The 23,166-nt window shown below is 48.4% G+C and overlaps 2 protein-coding genes across 8 annotated transcripts; one reads left to right on the forward strand and one right to left on the reverse strand.

Annotated features, from left to right (window-relative positions):
• Positions 1–463: 463 nt before the first annotated feature.
• MED31 (mediator complex subunit 31) lies at positions 464–7,777 on the reverse strand. Its single transcript, XM_008010054.3, has 4 exons — positions 7,651–7,777; positions 6,756–6,833; positions 6,379–6,475; positions 464–813 (listed from the first exon to the last, which is right to left on the reverse strand). Exons 1-4 carry the CDS (start codon positions 7,676–7,678, stop codon positions 621–623), a joined length of 396 nt encoding a protein of 131 aa, XP_008008245.2. The 5' UTR covers positions 7,679–7,777; the 3' UTR covers positions 464–620.
• Positions 7,778–7,804: 27 nt separating this feature from the next.
• On the forward strand, positions 7,805–18,625 carry C16H17orf100 (chromosome 16 C17orf100 homolog). 7 transcript variants are annotated; one of them, XM_073004652.1, is made up of 9 exons: positions 8,439–8,764; positions 13,541–13,678; positions 14,040–14,320; positions 14,852–14,931; positions 15,021–15,181; positions 16,157–16,300; positions 17,168–17,268; positions 17,490–17,647; positions 18,400–18,625. In XM_073004652.1, the coding sequence occupies exons 5-8, from the start codon at positions 15,089–15,091 to the stop codon at positions 17,551–17,553; spliced, it is 402 nt and encodes a 133-aa protein (XP_072860753.1). In that variant the 5' UTR covers positions 8,439–8,764; positions 13,541–13,678; positions 14,040–14,320; positions 14,852–14,931; positions 15,021–15,088; the 3' UTR covers positions 17,554–17,647; positions 18,400–18,625. The 7 variants fall into 7 exon arrangements, with proteins under 7 accessions (XP_072860754.1, XP_072860755.1, XP_072860753.1 ...); XM_073004651.1 differs by having other exon boundaries at positions 14,852–15,181; XM_073004649.1 differs by having other exon boundaries at positions 14,040–15,181; positions 18,403–18,625.
• The last annotated feature ends 4,541 nt before the right edge of the window (positions 18,626–23,166 follow it).

Raw genomic sequence — 23,166 nt, forward strand, 5'->3', positions numbered from 1 at the left:
TGAGGCTCCTCATGTTTGTTCTCAAGTCAAGAGTCCAATTAGTAATTAACCACTAGTTGTCCTGCCATGACTAGGTCAAATGAGGCCACAGTGATTCTTAAAGCCACCTTGCAAAGCAGGTAATACAAGTATTTCCTGTCCTGCAGAATTTAAGAACCTTTATGCAGTTCCTATCCTGTGACTTAAAGAGGTCACTGACTCCGCTACTCTCACTACATAGATAAGAGTGGTAGAGTAGTTGATCTGAGAGACAGTAAGGTTCCAGGAGATGGCCTTGCGCTACTATATGTCAGGGAGAGCTACCCTTAGAATTCAGTATACTTGGTGGCCCACCCCTACCCCATGCCCCAGTGCCTCATTTGGTCTAAAGCACCTAACTTTTCCATTCTTAATCAGCTGATTATGCTAAATGCATAAAAAAGAAAACACCTTACAAATCCACAGGGAAATCAAAGTAGACCAATTCAGGTTTAAAAGAAATAGTCTATTAACAATAAAAAGTTGGATTAAAAAGCACACTAAAGGTTCTAGGGGCTACCATAATAAAGGTATTTTGTCTTCACTGTACAAAAGAAATACATTATATACATGTATTGAGAGCCTCATCTGTATCCGGTTTTTCATTTTCCCGACGTGTTATTTTGCTGCTGCTGCTCTGCCAAGGCTTGCTGAAGGCGCATCCGCTTCCGGGAATAGTGCTGCCAATGTAGAATCTGCTGTTCATCAATGAATTTCGCACACTGAGCATTCACCAGCTCCTTTCGGAAGTGTTCGTATTGGAGCAGCTCTAACATGTGTAAACACTGAGGGTACCTGAGTTTAAGTTTATAAGTAAATGAACAACATAATTTGAGTAAATAATGCCAAGGTCTAATTAAGTTATTCTCTTAAAAATGATCTTGTAGCCTACCATTTCTTTAATAGTAACTTAGTACACACTGGTAGCATAGGGTGTTTTCCCTGATTGGTCATCAAAGGTCAGTGTTCAGCAATATTTTCGAAAGTGAGAAGGTTTAAGTTCAGAAAGATTAAATTTAAACTTGCTCAGGGCCACACAACACAGTAACTGGTAAGCAGAGTGAAAATGTAGGGACAAACCATGCTATTCCCTTCTAGTGGTTTCCAACGTGAAGAACATGAACATATTTTACTAATTCTGTGTTTAATTGATAGTTCTTTGTTTTCCTATCAATAGTGATAAAAAGACAACTTTCATTTAAAAGTGAGTTGGTTTGAAAGAGAACTATGCACATACATTATACTCTTGTTGTCCACAGGGATATACCAACTCTGAAATTAGATATACTCTAGGATTGGACAAGTAAATATACTGTGGATAAGGACAGCCAAATTTCTGGCTATCAGAAAAGGAGTTATAGACAAGGAAAGGAAAAAGGCTAGAATGAATCCTGTGTTACTGAGCTGGTATTGAAAACATTAGTATGTACTTAGGGTTTTTAATATAGGTAGACAGGATAAACAGATGTATACATGTGTGCATGTATACACATACAAACATAGAGTTCTTGAGCTTTGTGTACTGAGAGGGCCTAGAAGCAATGACACTGTGGTACTAATGAACACACAATGTCCAGATTGTGGTATCCAAGGAGCAGGTTTCCTTGGAGAAAAGGGTGATTCAGGGATAAGAGAGGGAAAGTACAAGATGAGCCTGGAACATTACGTAGTGCCAGAAGAAAAAGTGCTAAAAATTATTGGGACGATCAAAAGTATTCAGGAACCAACTTGAAGGGACTCCCAGTGGCCAAATCTAGAATACTCAGAGCAAGAAAATACATAATTCTAATTCACAGGATAAAAATAAGAATCCAAAAGTCCATACTAAATGGATGTAAATTTCTTTAATAAAATAATAAATAGAAAACAAGGGAATGTACTGCCTTACAATCGAATTCCAAACTAATAAATGCAGAATGACAGAATTCGAAAATCACAGTAAAAAATGTTTCAAATAAATATCTTCAAAAGATGCTAAAATGGGCATGTAATATGATATTTACATAGTCTCAAAGGATTTCCCCATAAGATACTTATTAAATACATAAGGAAAAATAGTAACTTAATATGGAGAAACCTAGAAGGTACCACCCTCAACCAAGTTATCAAAATTAATGTCACCAGTAGTGGGACAAATAGACTTCATGTGACTGCAGATACATGAAGGATACAAAATCATTTCTGTCATAGTCATGGAAAAGAAAAGACCACTGAGATGAAAGGAGACTAAGACGTGACAGCAAAATGCAACATACAGGCCTAGACTGGATCCTATACTACATACAGCACCCCAGCAGGACAACAGCCTAGACTGGATCCTGTACTACATACAGCACCCCAGTAGGACAACAGCCTAGATTTGATCCTGTACTACATACAGCACCCCAGCAGGACAACAGGCCTAGACTAAAGCCCATACTACATACAGCACCCCAGTAGGACAACAGCCTAGACTGGAACCTGTACTACATACAGCACCCCAGCAGAACAACTGGCAAAATGTGAGTGAGGTCTGTAGATTAGGTAACAATATTAATGTGCTGATTTTTGCTGATTGTAGTGTTAGACATTTGGAATATCTGGGTGAAGAAAATACAGGAATTATCTTTACTATTTTTCCAGCTATTTTGTAAGTGAAATTATTTCAAGTTGAAAAGACAAAAACTAACTGAGACAATTAAAATACATTAAAATATAGGAAGTGTGGGGAAAAGAGAGATCAGATTGTTACTGTGTCTATGTAGAAAAGGAAGGCATAAGAAACTCCATTTTGATCTGTACTAAGAGAAATTGTTCTGCTTTGAGATGCTGTTAATCTGTACGTTTAGCCCCAGCCCCATGCTCACAGAAACATGTGCTGTATTGAATCAAGGTTTAATGGATTTAGGGCTGTGCAGGATGTGCCTTGTGAACAATATGTTTGCAGGCAGTATGCTTGGTAAAGTCATCGCCATTCTCCATTCTCGATTAACCAGGGGCACAATGCACTGCAGAAAGCCGCAGGGACCCCTGCCGAAGAAAGCCTGGGAATTGTCCAGGTTTCCCCCGACTGAGACAACCTGTGATATGACCTCGTGGGAAAGGAAAGACCTTACAGCCCCCAGCCCGACACCCGTAAAAGGTCTGTGCTGAGGAGGAGGAGTGAAAGAGGGAGGCCTCTTTGCAGCTGAGATAAGAGGAAGGCTTCTGTCTCCTGCTAGTCCTTGAGAATGGAATGTCTCAGTGTAAAGCTGCCCATTCCCATTCATTCTATTCTGAGATAGGAGAAAACCGCCCTGTGGCTGGAGGCGAGATACGCTGGCAGCAATACTGCTCTGTTGCTCTTTGCTACACTGAGATGTTTGTGGAAAGTGAAACATAAATCTAGCCTATGTGCACATCCAGGCACAGCACCCTTCCTTTAACTTATTCATGATACAGATTCCTTTGCTCACATGTTTCCCGGCTGACCTTCTCCCTACCTGTTGCCCTGCTACACTCGCCTCACCAAGATAGTAAAAATAATGATCAATAAATACTGAGGGAACTCAGAGACCGGCGCCGGTGCAGGTCCTCGCATGCTGAGTGCGCCGTTCCCCTGGGCTCACTGTTCTTTCTCTATACTTTGTCTCTGTCTTATTTCTTTTCTCAGTCTTTGGTCTCTGCCTGACGAGAAATACCACAGGTGTGGAGAGGAAGTAAGCAGATAAAGTCAAAGTTGCACAAGTGATATGCAAATGACTCAAGTGTGGAAAATAGGATACTACAGCAATGATTCTAAAACTTTAATGTGTATATGAACCACTTCTTAAAATGCTGATGGATTCCTTAGGCCTGGAGTGGGGCCTGAGCTCTGCATTTCTACAAAGCTTCCAAATGAAACCAATGCTGATGATGTGAACACCACATTGAATAGATGGCTTAATACATGCTTCTAAGATAGTAACTTCCAAGACAGTAAAGGTTTGCTATCTACGCACTAAAAATACACAGTTGCTCTAATTGTTGGTTGCTTATGCTAGAATGCTCTATTCACACCTGCCCTGGCTAACTCCCTTTCATGACAGCATTAGCAGTTAAAATGAACCAGGATGTAAGTTCCAGCCGGGTGGCCTTTAACAAGGTACTTAACCTCCCTAAGGTTCAGTTTCTTCAACTGTAAAATAATGTGACAACCAAGAGAATGGTCTCAAGCAGCATTTAGTCAGTAACTAGAATTCAGACATGCAGTGAGTACATCAGAATACATTAGATGACAACAGAGAATCGTACTCTGATAGGCTACATGTCAACAAGATGAAACGGCAGCAGTATAAAAGGGAAGTTCCGCATTTGGTGTTTTTAAAAATAAACAAGATAGGGAGAACATTGATGAAAATAACTGAAGGATTTTAATGGACATAATGCTCCCAGCAAGTCAACAATGTGATCCTCTCCCCACCCCCACCCTCAAAAGTAACATAAACTTAAGGTGAATTAATGGAGGTATATGTCCACGGGAAGAAAAGAAAGGACCTCTGGCCCACTGTACTCTGACCACACATGAAGGCCTGTGTTTAGTTCTTGGCTGAACTGCATCAAGTACAACTGCCAAACATCCAGTGGAGGGAGCCTGAACTCCTGGACACCTCGGCACCACGGCTGAGGGCAGTTGAGAAAAACAGATGGAGAGAGATGTTACAGTGACACCTACTGGCTGTCAATGGAGCAGGCCAAGTGGTAGAAAGTGTCTCTTCCGCCAGGTGGAAAGCAGCTAGTAGTGACAGCTGCTCTCAGCTTCAGCCAGTTGTTGACTTGGGAGAATTAAGATCTATGGTTACTAGATCTTCCAGATTTGAAAGAGTAGCGGGAAATCTGCATTTGTTATATAAAACTTTCTGATCTTCAAATGTTGGCAAGTATTAAAAAAAAAAAAACTAAAATCTTCTGCAGACTGAATGCCCAAAAGGGGTTAATCTGCAATCTCTCTTGAATGTAAGTATCTGGAAGGTTGTTGTCCTCAAGAGGGTACAGAATGGTTCTAGCTCAATCCAGGGACAACCAAGTTATCAAAATTAATGTCACCAGTAGTGGGACAAATAGACTTCATGTGACTGCAGATAGATGAAGGATAACACTACAATCAGACTAGAGCTACAAGGAGAGACTTTATATCACAATATAAGGAAGAACTTTCTAACATCTGGCTAACAATCGAATCAGCTGTCCCTGACAGAGTAACATAGGTTCAATGAAAACCTCCAGAGTGTAGATGACCATCTCTCAGCAACGTTGTGGGTAAGATTAAACTTGTTGGTGGCTAAGGCTTCCAACACTGAGTCTGTAAATCTACATACATACAACATTCGTTGAAATCTATTTTTCTTAAAAGTCTTTTCTTTGGATTATTAAATGGATAAAAAGCCAGAAAAGGTGCAAAGGGTCCTGCAGGCAACATAAGATGTATATGCTTCGTGAGTCAATTGTTATTGGACACAGAAAAGTGACTTCAAAACAAGTTTGAAACATTTTCCTCTCAAACTTTTTTTTTTTTTTTTAAAGGTTCACTATTGCTTTCTACCTGCTTAAGACAAAGCAGGGATGAGTTCAAGGTGGTTTTTTTTGTTTGTTTTTTTTTAAATCATTAAAAGGGAATAGGTTTGTGGTTATATGCTTCTTGCAATTCAGTAAGCCTTAACATGAAAGTGTCTGCTGAATGACCTGAATGGTAAAAAAAAAAAAAAAAATATATATATATATATAAAAATAAGTTAATGCATATGAAGCATTTAGCACTGTTTCTGGCACATAAGAGGCCTTAAATAAAAGAAAGCAACTCTAAGACTCAGGTTAAGATCACCTCCTCCAAATAACCCCAGAAACACCTTCCTTACAGATACCCTCTTTTAATTTCAGCCCATGGCTTACGTCACTTCACTTACAGACTGTGAGTTCTTCGGGACCAGAAACCTGGTGAGATGGGGAGGGTGGTGAAAGACAAGGTCAGACAAGGCAGGGCCAGATCATATAGGGCTTTAGCCCAAGAAAAGAGACTGGATTTTATTCTGCATGGTATGGAAAGTCATTGAAAGGTTCTAAGCAAGAAAGTAAAGTGTTCTGATTTATATTTTTAAATGATTAAGTTGGTTTCTGTGTAGAAAGCTGTTTTGCTTGGTTTGGTTTGGGGTGGAGAGGTGGGCAGGAAGGTAAAAGTGGAAGCAGAGATAACCAGGGAGTAGATTACTGCAGTGATACAAGTTAGAGATGAGGGTGTCTTGTATTAAGATGGTGACAACGAAAAGAAGTGGAGAGATTCCAAATACATTTTTGCCAATGTGAAACGAAGAAATATATTATATCATAAAGTATACACATGCTTAGGATTATAAAAATTAAACTTACTTTAGATACTTGGCATATTCTGGGTCTTTCCAGTAAAGCAAGTATTTAAGATAATTAACAAAAGCTTTGTCTTTGAAGTAACCTCTTTGGGCAAGAACTGAAAAGCATTAAAAAAAAAAAATGTCTGTAGGTCAAACCAATCTTTAAACTATGCTTTGTTACCCCTAATGTAAAGGATCTATTTACATAAAACCCCCACCACCAACACGCATTGAATTCAAAACACAAATCCCAGTGCGCAATTATATCTATATACCAGCGTAAGTGTAATGTCATTCAATTGAGAATGTGTAAACGTAGATACTATTTTGAATTGCAACTCTTCTGTCAGAAATCATTAATAGCTACTCAATTTAATGAGGTGCTTAACAACTTACAATTAAGGTAATTTGGGTTGGCTAAACATTGCACAAATTCCAACTCCAACTGAAACCGAAGTCGATTTCCAGCATCATCTAGGAGACAAGACAGCAAAAATCATGGAAAGTAAGGGTTACTGCATATAATACTGATTTGTAGTAAGGAAAGAGCAATAAAGAAACCTGACTAATGCTGAGATAGTCTTCCTAAACTGGGAGTGGGGAGAGATAAACCTTTCTTCGAAATCTAAGAAAAGCGGAGCCCTGATTAAAAGGCGTTAGAAGTTTCTCCAAAATTAAAGAGAAATCATCAAAGAAAGCAGCAACACAAACGGAGAATTCCTACCACTCGTGGGCCACTATGTAAGAATTTTAACAGTGATCACTAAGGTAGGCTGTAACATCTATGGCTTCCCCTATTTTAATAATGCGTTATAACAATTGTTAACAGTGATTAAGTTTTGCAAAAGCTACGTGCTGAATCAGTTAAGAAAAAGTTAGGATGCAAGAGACTGCGGAGAACCTAAAAGATCATGGAGCGTATGCATATAAGAAGCACCAGTAGCAGAATGATACATAAAGTCCGGCGACGATATTTCAAACTTAAGCAAGCTCATGTGAGAAGCAGAAAACCAATCAAGGAGGACACGGTTTAACACACAAGTCCTCTCCCTTAGTCTCACCCACGCCGGGGAGCTGGTGGGGTGGTGTCTGAATAGCAAAGATGTGCGAACAAACCAAATTAGGAAAACTGCAAAGAGTACCTTAGTCTTTCTAGACGCTACAAGAGCCTTCTCACCTTGTCCAAATATTAACCCTGCCAAGAATAAGGCCTGGAAGGAGGCCATGGGGAAGCGGTCTGGGCCGAGGGGAGTTCCATCTGCGAAGACTCCAAGATCAGAGAGCTACTCACCTGTCTCCATAGCGACGGCAGCGGCCATAACAAACGAAGATACCAAAACGCCACCAGCCTGACCGAGCAAAAGCCCAGAGTGGCGGGGGAAGTTCCGGAAACCACGGCTCTCTCTTCCGGTCCCGGGGCACTGTGGGATATGGGGCCGGGCGGCTCCGCCCATCCCCGGCCAGCCCTGGGATGGCTCCACCCGCGCTGGCTCCAAAGTAGCGAGGGGGCGGGGCCCGGGCCGTGGGAGCGCCTGAGGGGCAGGAGCCCAGTGTTTTTAGCCTTCGAAGGACCATGGTGTTTCCACGTCATCGTGTTGTGGCGCTCCCGGCTCTGGCAGTACCGTAGTTTTCCTCTCTTCTGCCTGCGGTGACCGTTGGGCTGGGGGGTGCCCCGAGGCCTCCCTGGCCCCCTCACGCCGGCAGAATGGCCTCAGCCCGAGGGGCCAAGCAGTCTTCTCCCCGGGTGGGGACCACCCGCTACACAGAGACGTCCACAGTCCGCGTGGAGACCTCGTCCCACCGTGTGGAGACCTCGTCCCACCGCGTGGAGACGTCGTCCCGGCGGGTGGAGACCTCCCAGCGCCGCAGCGAGGGGCCCTCCCTCTCCCCCTTGGGGAAGCGGCTCCCTGGCATCCTCGAGGCGTCCTCCCGGCACGTGGAATCCTCCTCGCAGCGCACGGAAACGACCTCCCGCCACATCAGGGCCTCGTCCCTGAGGGTGGAGACGGCTCTGCACTTCGCGGAGAGCCCAGCCCCGCGGGCCAAGCCGGCCGCCCGCCAGAACGAAAAACCGGCCCGATGAGATGCTGCTTCCCAAAGGCCACCAAGGGGCCAGGGCCCTCAGCCAGGACAGAAAGGCCTCCAGTTGCCAGCCAGCCAGCCAGCTGCCAGGTGGACCAATCATTTTCGGTTTCATGGAAACAAACCATAAATCAATGTAAGAAACAGCCAAGCCGCAGTTTCTGAACACAGCCAACGTTTATTGACCATCCGGCGTCTTGGACCAGCCTACTTTTGACCCAGTGAACTATTTTCACTTGAAGCCAGCACAAAAGATTTTCATGCCCAGGATGCTGTCTAAACCGGCTTGATGGACAAAGAGGCTGTTTGAGCCTCTGAGCCAGGTGAGTTTGGGATCCACAGCCCTCCGAAGACCTTCACCCCTTAGGAACAGAGACCAAACTGAAATCATGACCTGTGGAATGATTCCATGCCTGCTAGCAACTTGAGGGGCAAGGAACAGACTCATAAAACATTAATGGCCTTTGTTTATGTTTCAAAGTAACTGGTGGTTGTCTTTATGCTAAGTCTTTGTACCTGGCACTCCCATCCATACACTTTTTCTAGGTAGGTTAGATGTAGTTAAAAATGACAGTAAACTCACCAGCAAGCAAAAATAATCTTAGAAGAGAGGAGGCCATTGAAACCTGGTCTGAGGTTTGAAGAAGATGGAGAGCAGTCATATTTATTGAGAACCTGCTCTGTGCCAGGTACTAGATACTCCCCCACTTACAATGGGGTTACCTCCCATTAAAACTATTGTAAGTTGAAAATATGGTAATTTGAAAAGGCACTTAATATCCCTAAGCTACTAAACATCATAGCCTAGCCTACCTTAAACATGCTCAGAACACCTAACGTTGAGCAAAATCATCTAACAGAAAGCCCATTTTATAATAAAATGTTGAATATCTCATGTAATTTATTGCATACCATACTAAAAGTGAAAAACAATGGTTGTATGAGGGCTCAAAGTACTATTTCTACTGAATGTCGCTTTTGTACCATTGTAATGTCAAAAAATCATAAGTCAAACCATCTTAAGTTGGGGACTGCCTGTATTCTGGGAACTTGGGCTATAGCAGTAAAAAAAACCAAAGTCCCAGCTGTAGTGGAGCTTACACTCTGGTGAAAAGGCAGACAAGCAATGACGAAACGAGACAATTTTCTATTGTGATTAGCACTATGAAGGAAATATATGGGTCATGTGATAGAGAATGGAAGTAAGGGGCTTCTTTTGATAAAATGGTCGGGGAAGGCCTTGCTGATTAGGTAACATTTAATCTGAGATATGTGTGAATGAACAGTGATCTGGAACATGTGCATTCTAGGCAGAAGAATAGCAAGTACAGAGGGTAGATGGGAACAAGCTCTGAATGTTCAAGGAACAGAAAGAAGGCCAGTGTGGCTGGAGGGAGAGAGAGGCAATTATATAGACACGGAAGCAGAACGGAAGGGAGGAGTTAAAAGCAAGCAGGGGCCAGTCCACAGAAGGTCTTCTAAGCCACAGTAAGGAATTTGAAATTTATTCTAAGGTCAATAGGAAAACATTGAAGGGTTTCCAACAGGGGAATGACATGATGCCATTTACATATTATGTGGGACAGTGGTCCTCAACTAAGTGTGATTTTGTCCTCCAGGGGATATATGGCAACCTCTAGAGACATTTTAGTTTGGTGGACAAGTTGGGGGGTGGGGGGTAGAGGCCAGGGATGCCACCTCATATCCTACAGTGCACAGGTCAACACCCTTCCCTCTGCCAACAATAAAGAATCACTGGTCCCAAAATGTCAATAGTGCCGAGGCTGAGAAACACTGACAGTTCTAGCAGCTCGGAAAGCTAGAGCATGGTCCATTGGGACAGCATGCCACCTCTACATAGCAGGATTGTAGTGAGACATAACAGTCATGGAAGAGGGTTGACTTTAAAGGTAAAGAGAAATCATTAAAGAAAACAGCAGCACAAATCGGACACAATACCTACCACTCGTGGGCCACTGTGTAGGAATTTTAACAGTGATCACTAAGGTAGGCTGTAAGAACTGTGACTTCCCCTATTTTAATAATGCATTGTAACAATTGTTAACAGTGATTAAGTTTCGCAAAAGCTACGTGCTGAGTCAGTTAAGAAAAACTTAGGGGCCGGGCGCGGTGGCTCAAGCCTGTAATCCCAGCACTTTGGGAGGCCGAGACGGGCGGATCACGAGGTCAGGAGATCGAGACCATCCTGGCGAACACGGTGAAACCCCGTCTCTACTAAAAAATACAAAAATTAGCCGGGCGCGGTGGCGGTGCCTGTAGTCCCAGCTACTCGGGAGGCTGAGGCAGGAGAATGGCGTGAACCCGGGAGGCGGAGCTTGCAGTGAGCTGAGATACGGCCACTGCACTCCAGCCTGGGCGACAGAGCGAGACTCCGCCTCAAAAAATAAATAAATAAATAAATAAATAAATAAAAACTTAGGATGCAAACTGAACAAGAGACTCCAAAGAGCCTAAAAGATGATGGAGCATATGCATATGTAAGAAGCACAAGTAGCAGCATGATACACAAGTCTGGCGACGATATTTCAAACGTATGCAAGCTCATATGAGAAGCAGAAAACCAATCAAGGACACACTTTAAGACACAAGGAGGACATGCTTTAAGACACAAGTCCTCTCCGTTAGTCTCACCCATGCTGGGAAGCTGGTGGGGTCGTGTCTGAATAGCAAAGATGTGCAAATAAACCAAATTAGCAAAACTGCAGAGTACCTTAGCCTTTCGAGATGCTACAAGAGCCTCCTCTCCTCCCTGTCCAAATACTAACCCTGCCGAGAGTGAGGCCTGGAAGGAGGCCCCGGGGAAGCGGAAGAAGCGGTCTGTGCCAAGGAGAGTTCTGTCTTCGGAGACTCCAGGCTCAGAGCGCTACTCACCTGTCTCCATGGCGATGGCAGCGGCCATAACAAGCAAAGACACCGAATGGTCACCTGCCCAACAGAGGAAAAGCCTGGAGGGGCGTGAGAAGTTCGGGAAACCACGGCTCCCTCTTCGGGTCCCGGGGCATGGAGGAGTAAGGGGACGGTGGCTCCAGCCAGGCCCACTCAGCCGGCGCTGGCTCCGGAATGGCGAGGGGGCGGTGCCGAGCTGTGGGAGCACCTGTGGGGCAGGAGCCCAGGGAGGCAGAGACTTTTACCCTCAAAAGGAATGAGTCCCAGAGCCTGGCACAAGGAAGACAAGTGTGCAAAGTTGGTGGAATGAATTTCGGTGGCCTAAATGTACCTTCCTGAAATGCCACGGCTGACTGGGTCTCCTCGCCTACTTCACCCTCTCTTGCAATCCAGCTTGTGAGGCGTGTGTATCTGTGTCACTGCGCTTGTCTTTACATGGAGGTTGGCTTCCCAGCCATCCAGGCTTGCATACACGTGCATAAGTCCTACCGCTGCCTCGCCTGCCTGCTGTACCAGGCGTTGGTTCCTTCTTCCTGCCTGTTTTCTGTCCAAATCCTTTTCTGATTTGGACAGAAAACACGCAGGTGGCACACAGTAAGCGCTTAATAAAATTTCCGGCTACCCGAACTCCTTGGAACTGGGGAGATGCTCCTGTGCGCCCCTCACTGCCCAGAGCTCCCTTGTCTGGAAACTCAGCGGTCACCCGAGCGGCCGTGGGTCCTCCCGCTTTCTCTATTTTAAAAAACTGTTTCAACTGCTTGCGCTGTTGGATCTCTGACCTTTCGGGCTTTATCACCTGGGGTGGGGTGGGTGATGAGAGGGAAGGGATGGGGAGTCAAGACAGGAGAGCACTCTCGATTTCCCGACCCACCTCCTGTCATATCTCATGTCATATCTACCCGGTCCTATTACTTCTTTTCTTCCGCGAAACCCCAAATTCCCATCACTGCTCTAGCCCTCTCCCAGATCCCCAAATCTGGATGTGTGTCTCAGGAACGTCAAAGGAACATGCCCGAAAGAGGTCCTCGCCTCTTCCCACCTCCCAGCCCTCTCCTCCTGCCTCCCCCGGTGTCTCCCGCGCCTCCTCCCTCGCTTCACCTCCCCCTAAACAAGAATCCGGCGCAGTCAGTTCTAGACCCTGAGCATCTCCCGCATCGCTGGTGAAGGGAGCCAGAAAGAGAGAAAATGCGCACGGAGCAGGTTGCCCCGCGACTCCATGGTGAGGGGACGGGGCACGGAAGGTGGAAAGGCGCTCCCTCTTCCCTTTTTTCCTCCCTGTGGTGGGCAGTTGGTGACACACAGTAAACGCTCAATACATGTTCCCGCTACTCCATCTCCTTGGAATTAAGGGGATGGCCCTGGGCGCCCCTCATTCCACACAGCTCTGGTGTCTGGAAACTGTGGTGGCCGGAGCCGTCGTCGGTCCTCCCGCTTTCTCTGTTTTAAAAGCCATTTCAAACCTCCAGCGGCCTCACCGCCTCTGCTGCAGACCTTCCAAGGCCTTCTGAAGCCAGAATGATTTCTCCCTAATTCACTCCCCCTGCTTAACGCATTCGAATGGCTCCCGCTTGTTCTCGGGACCAAATCCAAAGCCCTTGGCGCCACCTTCGAGAGCCTCTGGACCTGCTGACTCCCCACACCTGGGCTCTGAGCTCCAGCTCCAAGATGCTGCGCGCCCTCCCATCTCCGCTGCTCGCTCTGCCCGGCGCGCCTTTCCCCTGCCTTCCCTTTCTCTCACTCTCCCTGGCTGAGCCCTCTCCGCCTCCAGGTCTCCGGGAAGGTTGTCCCCAGGCCGGTGGGGCCCCTGCAGGTCCTCAGTCTTGGGCGGGGTGGGGGCGGGGGATGGTCGCACAGCGGGAATTGCCACCGGCGCGTCCTGGCTTCACAGCGCGCTCGTCCAAGGCGCGGCGCCGGCCCAGTCCAGCGCTTGGCACAGTCAACGACCACAGGGAGAAGAAAGTGAGAGCAGGTGCGGACCTTCCCACCTGCCCTCCCCGTCCCCGCAGAACTGAGTCCTGAGGCCACCAGCTCGGCGCGGTCCCTCTCTCTCTCTGGCTCAGTCCCCCCACCCCGATACGTCTCCTCCTCTCAGAGCCTCCAAGGAAGGGCGTGGGCTCTGGAGGGAGCAGGGCTCAGCCGGGTGCCCCTCCCGCCCGTCCCCACCGGGGCTGAGCCTCTAATGTCGCCCGCAGGAGACAGAAGTCAAGGTGAAAGAACCGGAGTACCTGGGGCCGCTGCTGTTTGTGAAACTGCGCAAACGGCCCCTCCTTCAGGACGACGCCTGGTTCTGCAGCTGGATCTCCGTGCAGGGCCCCGGAGCCGGGGACGAGGTCAGATTCCCTTGTTACCGCTGGGTGGAGGGCGACGGCGTCCTGAGCCTGCCCGAAGGCACCGGTGAGCGCGGGGCTGGGGGTGTCAGGAGGCCTCTGGGGTGCGAGAGAAGCTGGGGGGATGCGCTTGTGGAGAAGAGAGCGCAGGATGGAGGTGCTGGAACCTGGAGCGCCGGGGTCTTTGGGGGTGTCGAAGGGGCGGTGGCTGCAGCTGGCACAGAGTGGCTGGAGCCTGGGGGAGGGGCGTGATGCTGAGGGGGCAGGGGCCACACAGAAGGACGGGGTGATGAGGCTCTCCTGGCAGGGGCGAGAAGAGGATCTCACCAAAAGTCACTGGCCAAGCCCTCCCCTGTCCTTCTAGGCCGCACTGTGGGCGAAGACCCTCAGGGCCTGTTCCAGAAACACCGGGAAGAGGAGCTGGAAGAGAGAAGGAAGCTGTACCGGTGAGCCCTTCTCCCCTGGCCCCACCTGAGCTGCTGATGCTTCCAGCCCCCAGGCCTTATTTCCTTCCCGCCCCACAGGTGGGGAAACTGGAAGGATGGGTTAATTCTGACTGGCTGGGACGAAACTAAGTGACCTCCCTGTGGATGAGCGATTTCTGGAAGACAAGAGAGTTGACTTTGAGGTTTCACTGGCTAAGGGGTGAGAGCAAGGGGAGGCTGGGTGAGAGGGCGGTGTCCTGGTCTAGTGGAAGCCAAGGGGCTTATGGGCTGCACTGCACTGGACTGGCCCAAGATTGGTGCCTGTGGTGGTCATGCTGGAGTCTCAGAATGATGCTCAAACCCTTTGCCCATGGTGGCTCATACCTATAAAGACTGAGGCGGGCAGATCATGACATTAAGAAATTGAGACCATCCTGGCCAATATGGTGAAAGCCCGTCTCTACTAAAAATAGAAAAATTAGCTGGGCGTCGTGGCCGGCGCCTGTAGTCCTAGCTACTCCGGAGGCTGAGGCAGGAGAATTGCTTGAACCCGGGAGGTGGAGGTGGAGGTTGCAGTGAGCCGAGATTGCGCCACTACACTCCAACCTGGTGACAGAGCGAGACTCCATCTCAAAAATAAAATAAAATAATGTTCTGACTTGCTGGAGCCATCTGAATGACTTCAACTGGATTTTTGGTGTGGCCAGAGCAAGGTGGCTGGTCAGTCCCCTCACCCCAATATGTCTCCCAGGACTCTTACCCCCAGATCCCACCCAACCCAGAGGAACTGAAAGAAGCAGGGTGTGGAGACCAGAGACTGGGGTCCCTCTGGTAGGCTGGTGTCAAGGGGGCATGGTTGGTGGGGTTGGAAGGACCAAGAGCTCAGATCCCACAACTTGCTAAACAACTGCCTTCCCCAGAGCGCGTGCAGGACTCCTGGAAGGAAGATGCCTTATTTGGGTACCAGTTTCTTAATGGCGCCAACCCCATGGTGCTGAGGCGCTCTGCTCACCTTCCTGCCCGCCTTGTGTTCCCTCCAGGCATGGAGGAACTGCAGGCCCAGCTGGAGAAGGAGCTAAAGGTATGGACATCAGAGCCCTGAGGAGGCTCAGCAGTGAAGCAGGGTGGGCTAGTGTCAGTGATGCTGCTGCGGGACCCACTCTGGGCCGGGCTTGCTGCCAGCCAGCAAGGAGGGATTCTGCAGGAGAGGTGCTGAGGGATCCTGGAGAAGCTCAGCGACTCGGCCTCCTTCCCACACGAGACTAGCTGCGGAGGGAGGGCGTGCAAGGTGGAATGGTTGATAGAAACAGGGTCAAATGAAGAAACATAACTGGCCCTTGGTGCTAGGGATTCAGGGAGTGTGCAGAGTAAGAGAATCAGGGTCAGAGTGCTGTGGCTGTTAATCAAGAGGCGACATGGAACAACAGAGAGGAAATTCATGGGACTACAGGGCAGATAGGCTTGGATGTGAATCCTGGTTCTGCTATTTGTAAGCTGTGTGACCTCAGCAAAATACCCAACCTCTCTGATTATCTGTTTCCTCCTCTGTGCAATTGAGGCTCATTCAACTATGTATAAAAATTATAAGGCTGGGCACAGTGGCTTGCACCTGTAATTCCAGCACTTTGGGAGGTCGAGGCGGGAGGATCACCTGAGCCCAGAAGTTGGAGGCCAGCCTAGGCAACGTGGTGAAACCCTGTCTCTACAAAAATACAAAAATTAGCATCTGTAATTTTTGGTGTAGTGGCATGCACCTGTAGTCCCATCTGTTTGGAGGCTGAGGTGGGAGGATCACCTGGGCCCAAGGAAGTCAAGGCTGTAGTGAGCCGTGGTGATCCTGCCACGGCACTCCAGCCTGGGCAACAGAGTAAGACCCTGATTCAAAACAACAACAACAAAAATGATATGAGGCAATAAGAACATGATCCATTACCTGGAAAAAGTAGGTGATGGAGACAAGTTAGCTCCTCTCTCTCTCTCTGCCCCCTTGGAGGAATCAGAGTAGGAAGAAGATACTTTATGCTGATAGCAGCCCTTGACCTCTTCCCCCACCCAGGGAGGCACACTGTTTGAAGCTGACTTCTCCCTGCTGGATGGGATCAAGGCCAACATTATTCTCTGTAGCCAGCAGCACATGGCTGCCCCTCTGGTCATGCTGAAACTGCAACCTGATGGGAAACTCTTGCCCATGGTCATCCAGGTGAGAGGACTCAGGATTTCTGCTCCCAGTCTCCAGCCTTCTTAGCTCAGCCCCTTATCGAAATTCACTGAGCACCATCTGCAAAGGCGCTGGGCTAGAGCACCGGGGAGACCCCAAAGGAGGAAATGCGCCAAGTCTCTGATTCAAAGGCCTTGCAGTGTAGCTGGAGAGACACTTGGGGCCAGTCTGCAGAAGCTCTGGGACTGAAGAAGTGGACAGAGACAGCCCAGGAGGGATCAGGGGAGGTGGGATGTCATGAGCCTTGGAGGAGGGCCAGGTCTCAGACAAGCAGGAGGGAGAGGAAGGACTGGTCCTCAGGGGCAAGACAGACTGGGCAGAGGCTGAGGTAGAGGAGTCAGGAGATTCCTAGGGGACAGTTGGACCAGAGGCCGGACTAAGCCAGGCTAAGGATTATGAGGTGGGAAACTGGAGAAGGCTGTGATGAAACGTGCTGTGGGCACGCGGTGTGGGCAGTGGTGTTCAGGGTGCATTGGAGAGGGGAGATGCTAGAAACAGGGACTGGGGCAATGTGCTCCAGCACTGACCCAGGAGGAGGGGAGCTCGGATGTGGGTGGTGATCGTCGGGATGGAGAGGACAGGTGGATGCGAGTGCAGAGGGAGAGCAAGGAGAGGGGAAAGCGGAGCCAGGCCAGCTGCCTGCAGAAATAGCACCAATAGAGAGAACAGGGTGCCCCGGTAGACTTTTATCTGGCCAATGTTGAGGTAATGGAAGACATTTAAATTGTCCAGCAGGCAGCTGAGAACGAGATTCGGTCATTTGTGTAGAGGTGGGGCCAAAAGATGAGATTTCGAAAAAACGGTGTGGGACGAAGGAAGCAGCCGGTTTGAATCTTGTTCACACTGCAGGGACTGAAAGGGGAAGTGGAGGCTGGAGGAGGCACCAGAAGAGCAGTTTCTGCAGAATGCTGGAGGCAAAGCAGCTTGCAGGGTGCTAATGCACCGAGCGGGTAGGAAGGGGAGGGGAGGAAATGGGAGCTGTAGGGAGCCGCAGCAGTGAGATGGGGAAAGCAAAACACGTTTGGAGGATGAACGGCAAGGTTAACATGCAAGGGGGGGCGGGAATCGCTGCGTGCCCCGCACTCATGCCTTCTCTCCCCACACCTTGTCCCTGCTCCAGCTCCAACTGCCAGCACAGGATCCCCACCATCTCCCCTTTTCTTGCCCATAGATCTTCCAATGGTCTGGCTTCTAGCCAGATGCTGGGTCCTCAGCTCTGGCTTCCAGCTCCATGAGCTGCAGTCTCATCTTCTGAGGGGATGCTTGATGGCTGAGGTCATTGCTGTGGCCACCATGAGGTGCCTGCCATCGATACATCCTATCTTCAAGGTAACACCTTATCCCCTTCTCTCCTGTATTCAGCTGAATACTTGATTTCTCTAGAGTTCTCTTTCTGTACAACACCCTCAATTTCAGCATACTGCCCTGTGTATTCTGGCTGTACTGGCCTCCCAGTACTGCCAGCTCTGTCTCCTTAACTCAGGAAGATTATAGGACTTTGCCAGGGTTGCTCCTCCCTACTCTGCAGCTGGAAAGCTTTCTCCAGGCAGTAAGCTGGGGCAATTATGGGGCCCGCTTTTGTCTGTTTCTTCAGTTACTTCAGGCAAGAGGGTAAATCCAGCTCCTTACTTCAGTCCAGCTGGAGGTCTCCTCATTATTTTATATACATTTTGTGGAAGATTAACTTTACAATTTAGTTTTTAGATAACAATATTCAGACAGGACGGCAACTCCATTTATGGACTAATTATCATAGCTCAGAGATGAATATTACTACTTTCTTCCAGAGATGGATGCAGTGACTTTTGCGACTTTGTGTGTCTCTTTTCTCAAGGAGAGACGAATAGCATCTTCATTTCTATGAAGAATAGTTGCATTGTGTTAGATAGAAAAGAACATTTTATTTTATTTTATTTTAGAAACAGTCTCACTCTCTCATCCAGGCTGGAGTGCAGTGGCACGACCTTGGCTCACTGCAACCTCCATCTCCCAGGCTCAAGAAATTGTCCTGCCTCAGCCTTCCAAGTAGCTGAGATTACAGGCATGTGCCACCACGCCTGGTTAATTTTTTGTATTTTTAGTAGAGACGGGATTTCACCATGTTGGCCAGACTGGTCTCGAACTCGTGACTTCAGGTAATCTGCCCGTCTCTCTTGCTCCCCTCTCTCTTGCTCCTTTGCTCTTTCCCTATGATGCCCTATGATGCCTGCTCCCCTTTGCCTTCTACCATGAGTAGAAGCTCCCTGAAGCCCTCGCCAGAAGCAGAGGATGGTGCCATGCTTCTTGTACAGCCTGTAGAACTGTGAACCAAATAAATCTGTTTTCTTTACAAATAATCCAGCCTCGTGTGTTCCTTTATAGCAACGCAAAATAGACTAAGTCCCGATGTACATAAAGTATGCGTCATAAATAAGATCTCCAAAAATAAGAATGTGTATGACCTGGGAAGATCTCAGAATGGCTCTGTCAAGGTGTCTCTACCCTGATATCCGGGCTCCGAGGGGATGATCGTGTGGAGCCTTCTCTCTAAAAGTCCTAAGACTGATAGATTCAGCACAGCATTTGGCCAGGAGCGGCCTAAGACAATACATTTCTTTTTTTAAACTTTATTGTTTTGAGATGGAGTCTTGCTTTGTCGCCCAGACTGGAGTGCAATGGAACCATCTCGGCTCACTGCAACCTCCTCCTCCTGGATTCAAGCAATTCTCTTGCCTCAGCCTCCCAAGTAGCTGAGATTACAGGCGCACGCCATCACACCCAGCTAATTTTTTTTTTTTTTTTGGTATTTTTAGTAGAAACGGGATTTCACAGTGTTGGCCAGGCTGGTCTCGAACTCCTGACCTCAGGTGATCTGCGTGCCTCGGCTTCCCAAAGTGCTGGGATTACAGGTGTGAGCCACTGCCCCAGCCTGTTTCTTCCCATTGACTGAGAAATTACTCTGATGAGTAGGTGGCCTCAGATAAGTGAATTCATCTCACTGGACCTTACCGTCCCCACTGTAAAATGAGGTGTTTGGACACATCTCCTAATCTGTGATTCCCAAAGTGAGAAATGCAGGCCACTGCTGGTGTGCAAGGTAATGTTCACTGATATAGAAAAAAACTTTTTTTTAAAAAAACGCATTTTTGTTCTGTCGCCTAGGCTGGAGTGCAATGGCACAATCTCGGCTCACTGCAACCTCTGCCTCCCAGGTTCAAGCAATCCTCCTGCCTTAGCCTCCCGAGTAGCTGGAATTACAGGCGCACATCATCACACCCGGCTAATTTTTGTATCTTTAGTAGAGACAGGGTTTCACCATGTTGGCCAGGCTGGTCTTAAACTCCTGACCTCAGGTGATCCACCTGCCTCGGCCTCCCAAAGTGCTGGGATTACAGGCGTGAGCCATGGTGCCTGGTTGGTAAAAATTATTTTGTGAAACTTTTTTGTTTGGAATCACAGTGTAAAATATATTTCTGGGAGTCATGGTCAAAAGAGTTGGAGAAAAGTGCGTCTCTAAGGTCTCTCCCGATTAGTGAGTGCCCCCTCTTGAGTTCCTGGCCATCTGTCAAGCATGTGCCATGACAGACAATGTACAGTAGAGGGCAGACAATCCCCGCACAGCAGCAAAGGCTGGACTTTGGAGGAGTTGGAAACCGCAGGGGAATGCCAAGCAGGACAGAAGCCTGAAGCCAGGCCTGAAGCTTCTGAAAGAGACAGGGTACAAGTACCCCGTCCTCCTGGGCATCACAGCACTCTCTGTGTGATATGACCGCAGCCACTTTCCAGTCGCCATTCACAGGCTGGATCCTTGTCTTTGGATATTTTTCACCTCCCTGGGAATACTTCAGGTGTTTAGTTAGTTAGTCTAGTTACATTTTTCTTTCTTTCTTTCTTTCTTTTTTGAGATGGAGTTTCACTATTGTTGCTCAGGCTGGAGTGCAGTGGCACAATCTCGGCTCACTGCAACCTCCACCTCCCAGGTTCAAGCGATTCTCCTGCCTCGGCCTCCTGAGTAGCTGGGATTACAGGCGTGCGCCACGACGTCCGGCTAACTTTTCATAGTTTTAGTAGAGACGGGGTTTCGCCATGTTGGCCAGGCTGGTCTCAAACTCCTGACCTCAAGGGATCCACCTGCCTCGGCCTCCTGAAGTGTGGGATTACAGGTGTGAGCCACCACGCCCGGCCGTGTCTAGTTACTTTTCAACCAAGGTCCTGTAAAACCATCTTCGTCCTGTCGCCCAGTCTGGAGTGCAATGGGGTGATCTCAGCTCATTGCAACCTCCACCTCCCAGATTCAAGTGATTCTCCTGCCTCAGCCCCCTCGAGTAGCTGGGACTACAGGTGTGCGCCACCACGCCCGGCTAATTTTTGTATTTTGAGTAGAGACAGGGTTTCGCCATGTTGGCCAGGCTGGTCTCGAACGCCTGACCTCAGGCGATTCACCTGCCTCAGACTCCCAAAGCGCAAAGGGATTACAGATGTGAGCCACTGCACGTGGCCTGAAGCTTTAATATTGAAGAGCAGCGAACACACACTGAGCTCTCAGTCTCCCCCAGGCACTGTTGGCAGCACTCTACATGTACTGACTCATGCACTCCTCGCACCTAGAAGAGGTAGGTCAGGACGCTGGGGATTGAGAAAGTTAGGTGACTTACCCAGCATTCCTGGCTGGGAAGAAGCAGAGCCAGGACGCAAACCCAGGCCAGCTGGCTCCAGAGCTTATACTCTTAACCACCAGCCACTGTTGGTACAAGAGGAATAAATGCCTAGTCTTCTACCTACTGTATCTACTTCTAAGGATACTGAGGGTGTGATGTGGTTAGGAGAAACCCTGGAGGCCATCGGAAGAGCAGGGGATATTCAAGCCTAAGACAGGAAGAATGGGTAGACACCATACTGCTATCTGAAGGGCTGTCTTTGTCAGAGGCAGCCTCAAGAGCAGAACTAGAATGGTGAAAATGGTGAAAAGCTAGGAGGATTTCGGTTCAGAAAAAAAAAAAAAAAAGACTTTTAAAAATGTACTATAAAATCTGACCGGGCACGATGGCTCACGCTTGTAATCCCAGCACTTTGGGAGGCTGAGGCGGGTGGATCACGAGGTCAGGAGTTCAAGACCAGCTGGCCAAGATGGTGAAACCCCATGTCTACTAAAAATACAAAAATTAGCCGGGTACAGTGGCAGCCGCCTGTAATCCCAGCTGCTCAGGAGGCTGAGGCAGAAGAATTGCTTGAGCCCGGGGGACGGAGGTTGCAGTGAGCCGAGATCGCACCACTGCACTCCAGCCTGGGTGACAGAGTGAGACTTCATCAAAAAAAAAAAAAAAATCTTTATTCTACAGGCAAACATAGGAAACCATATCTATCAAAGCCTCATTGAAACCCCAACACCGTGCCACGTCTGCGTCAGATCTCCAGGGAAACCATTCTCACAGTTGAGGCAGCCCTGTGATGGTGAGCTCTCTGTCTTCCTAGCAAGAGCAGACAAACGCCGGGCACCCACTGCGGGGGCAGGTGCCACAGAGGACATTTAGCTTGGTGTTGGACAGGAAACCTGGGGGTCCCAGGTAGCCCGAGTTTGAAGGGGTGGGAAGGAAGCAGTGGGAAGTCCCTGGGTCACAGCTTCCTCCTTAGAGTCTTTAGCTTTTCCCTCTCCTCCTGGTCCCTTGCCTAGGTCAACAAAAACGTCTCATCTCCCCTCTGCCCTAACTGGACTGCCTTTTCTCTGCCTGTTGCCCAACCCTGCGCACCCTAAGCCATAGTTCATTTTATTTCCCAGGCTCTTCAAAAAGCGTCTACACTCGCTGCTCACGCATCCCCGTCCTGATCATTTTACCCTGTCCTTGCACTGCAGCCTCACCACATCTGTCCTTCCCATTGTAACTTCTTGCAGTTTCCCGTTCTCAATCCAATGGCTTCTTCTCAACCCCCAATCTCTCTGACCTTTCTATAGCATTTGGCTCTGGGGAAAATTCCCTCCTCCTCAAAAGTTTTTCCTCTGTTTTTCTCCATAAGCCTGAACTCTCTCTCCCTTTCCCCCACACCCAGCAAATGTTAATGGTCCCCAGAATTCTTTCCTCTGCCTTAGCCACTGCCTGACTGCGGATATCCCTTTCGCCCAGGCCTCTGTCCTGAGCACCAACCTCTCATGGGCTCAGCATCTTGTTCTGGATTAATTAGTTTCGTCGTCGTCGTCGTCGTCGTCGTCGTCGTTGTTGTTGTTGTTGTTTTGAGATGGAGTCTCACACTGTCGCCCAGGCTGGAGTGCAATGACGCCATCTCGCCCACTGCAACCTCAGCCTCTCAAGTTCACGCGATTCTCCTGCCTCAGCCTCCTGAGTAGCTGGAATTACAGGCGCACACAACCATATCCGGCTAATTTTTTGTATTTTTAGTAGAGACAGGATTTCACCATATTGGCCAGACTGGTCTTGAACTTCTGACCTCGTGATCTGCCTGCCGCAGACTCCCAAAGTTCTGAGGTTACAGGTGTGAGCTATCATGCCCAGCTTAGATTTATCTTTTATTCAGAGCATCCAAAATGCCCATCTGCCCCGTGTCCCCAGCTCCCTACTGTAACTTTGGCCACATTCCCACACACATCGGCCTGCATCTCCTCAGTGAGGAACACCATCTGCCCAGCCACCTGGTAGAAGCCGCCACTATCTTTGACTTTTCTCTCACATTTACCTGCTGTCCCCACCATACAAGTCATCCCAGGGGATCTACCTGCTTTGTCTCTTGAAACTGGCCCCAAAGCCATTGCCCTAGTTCAGGGTTTCGTCATCTCTTTGCCCAGTCTCCTTTCCCTTCTTCTGATCTATTTATAAAATGCTTCTAGGCCAAGGCACGGTGGCTCATGCCTGTAATCC

This window comes from Chlorocebus sabaeus, chromosome 16 (assembly GCF_047675955.1).
Source record: "Chlorocebus sabaeus isolate Y175 chromosome 16, mChlSab1.0.hap1, whole genome shotgun sequence".
Classification (NCBI taxonomy): Eukaryota; Metazoa; Chordata; class Mammalia; order Primates; family Cercopithecidae; genus Chlorocebus; species Chlorocebus sabaeus.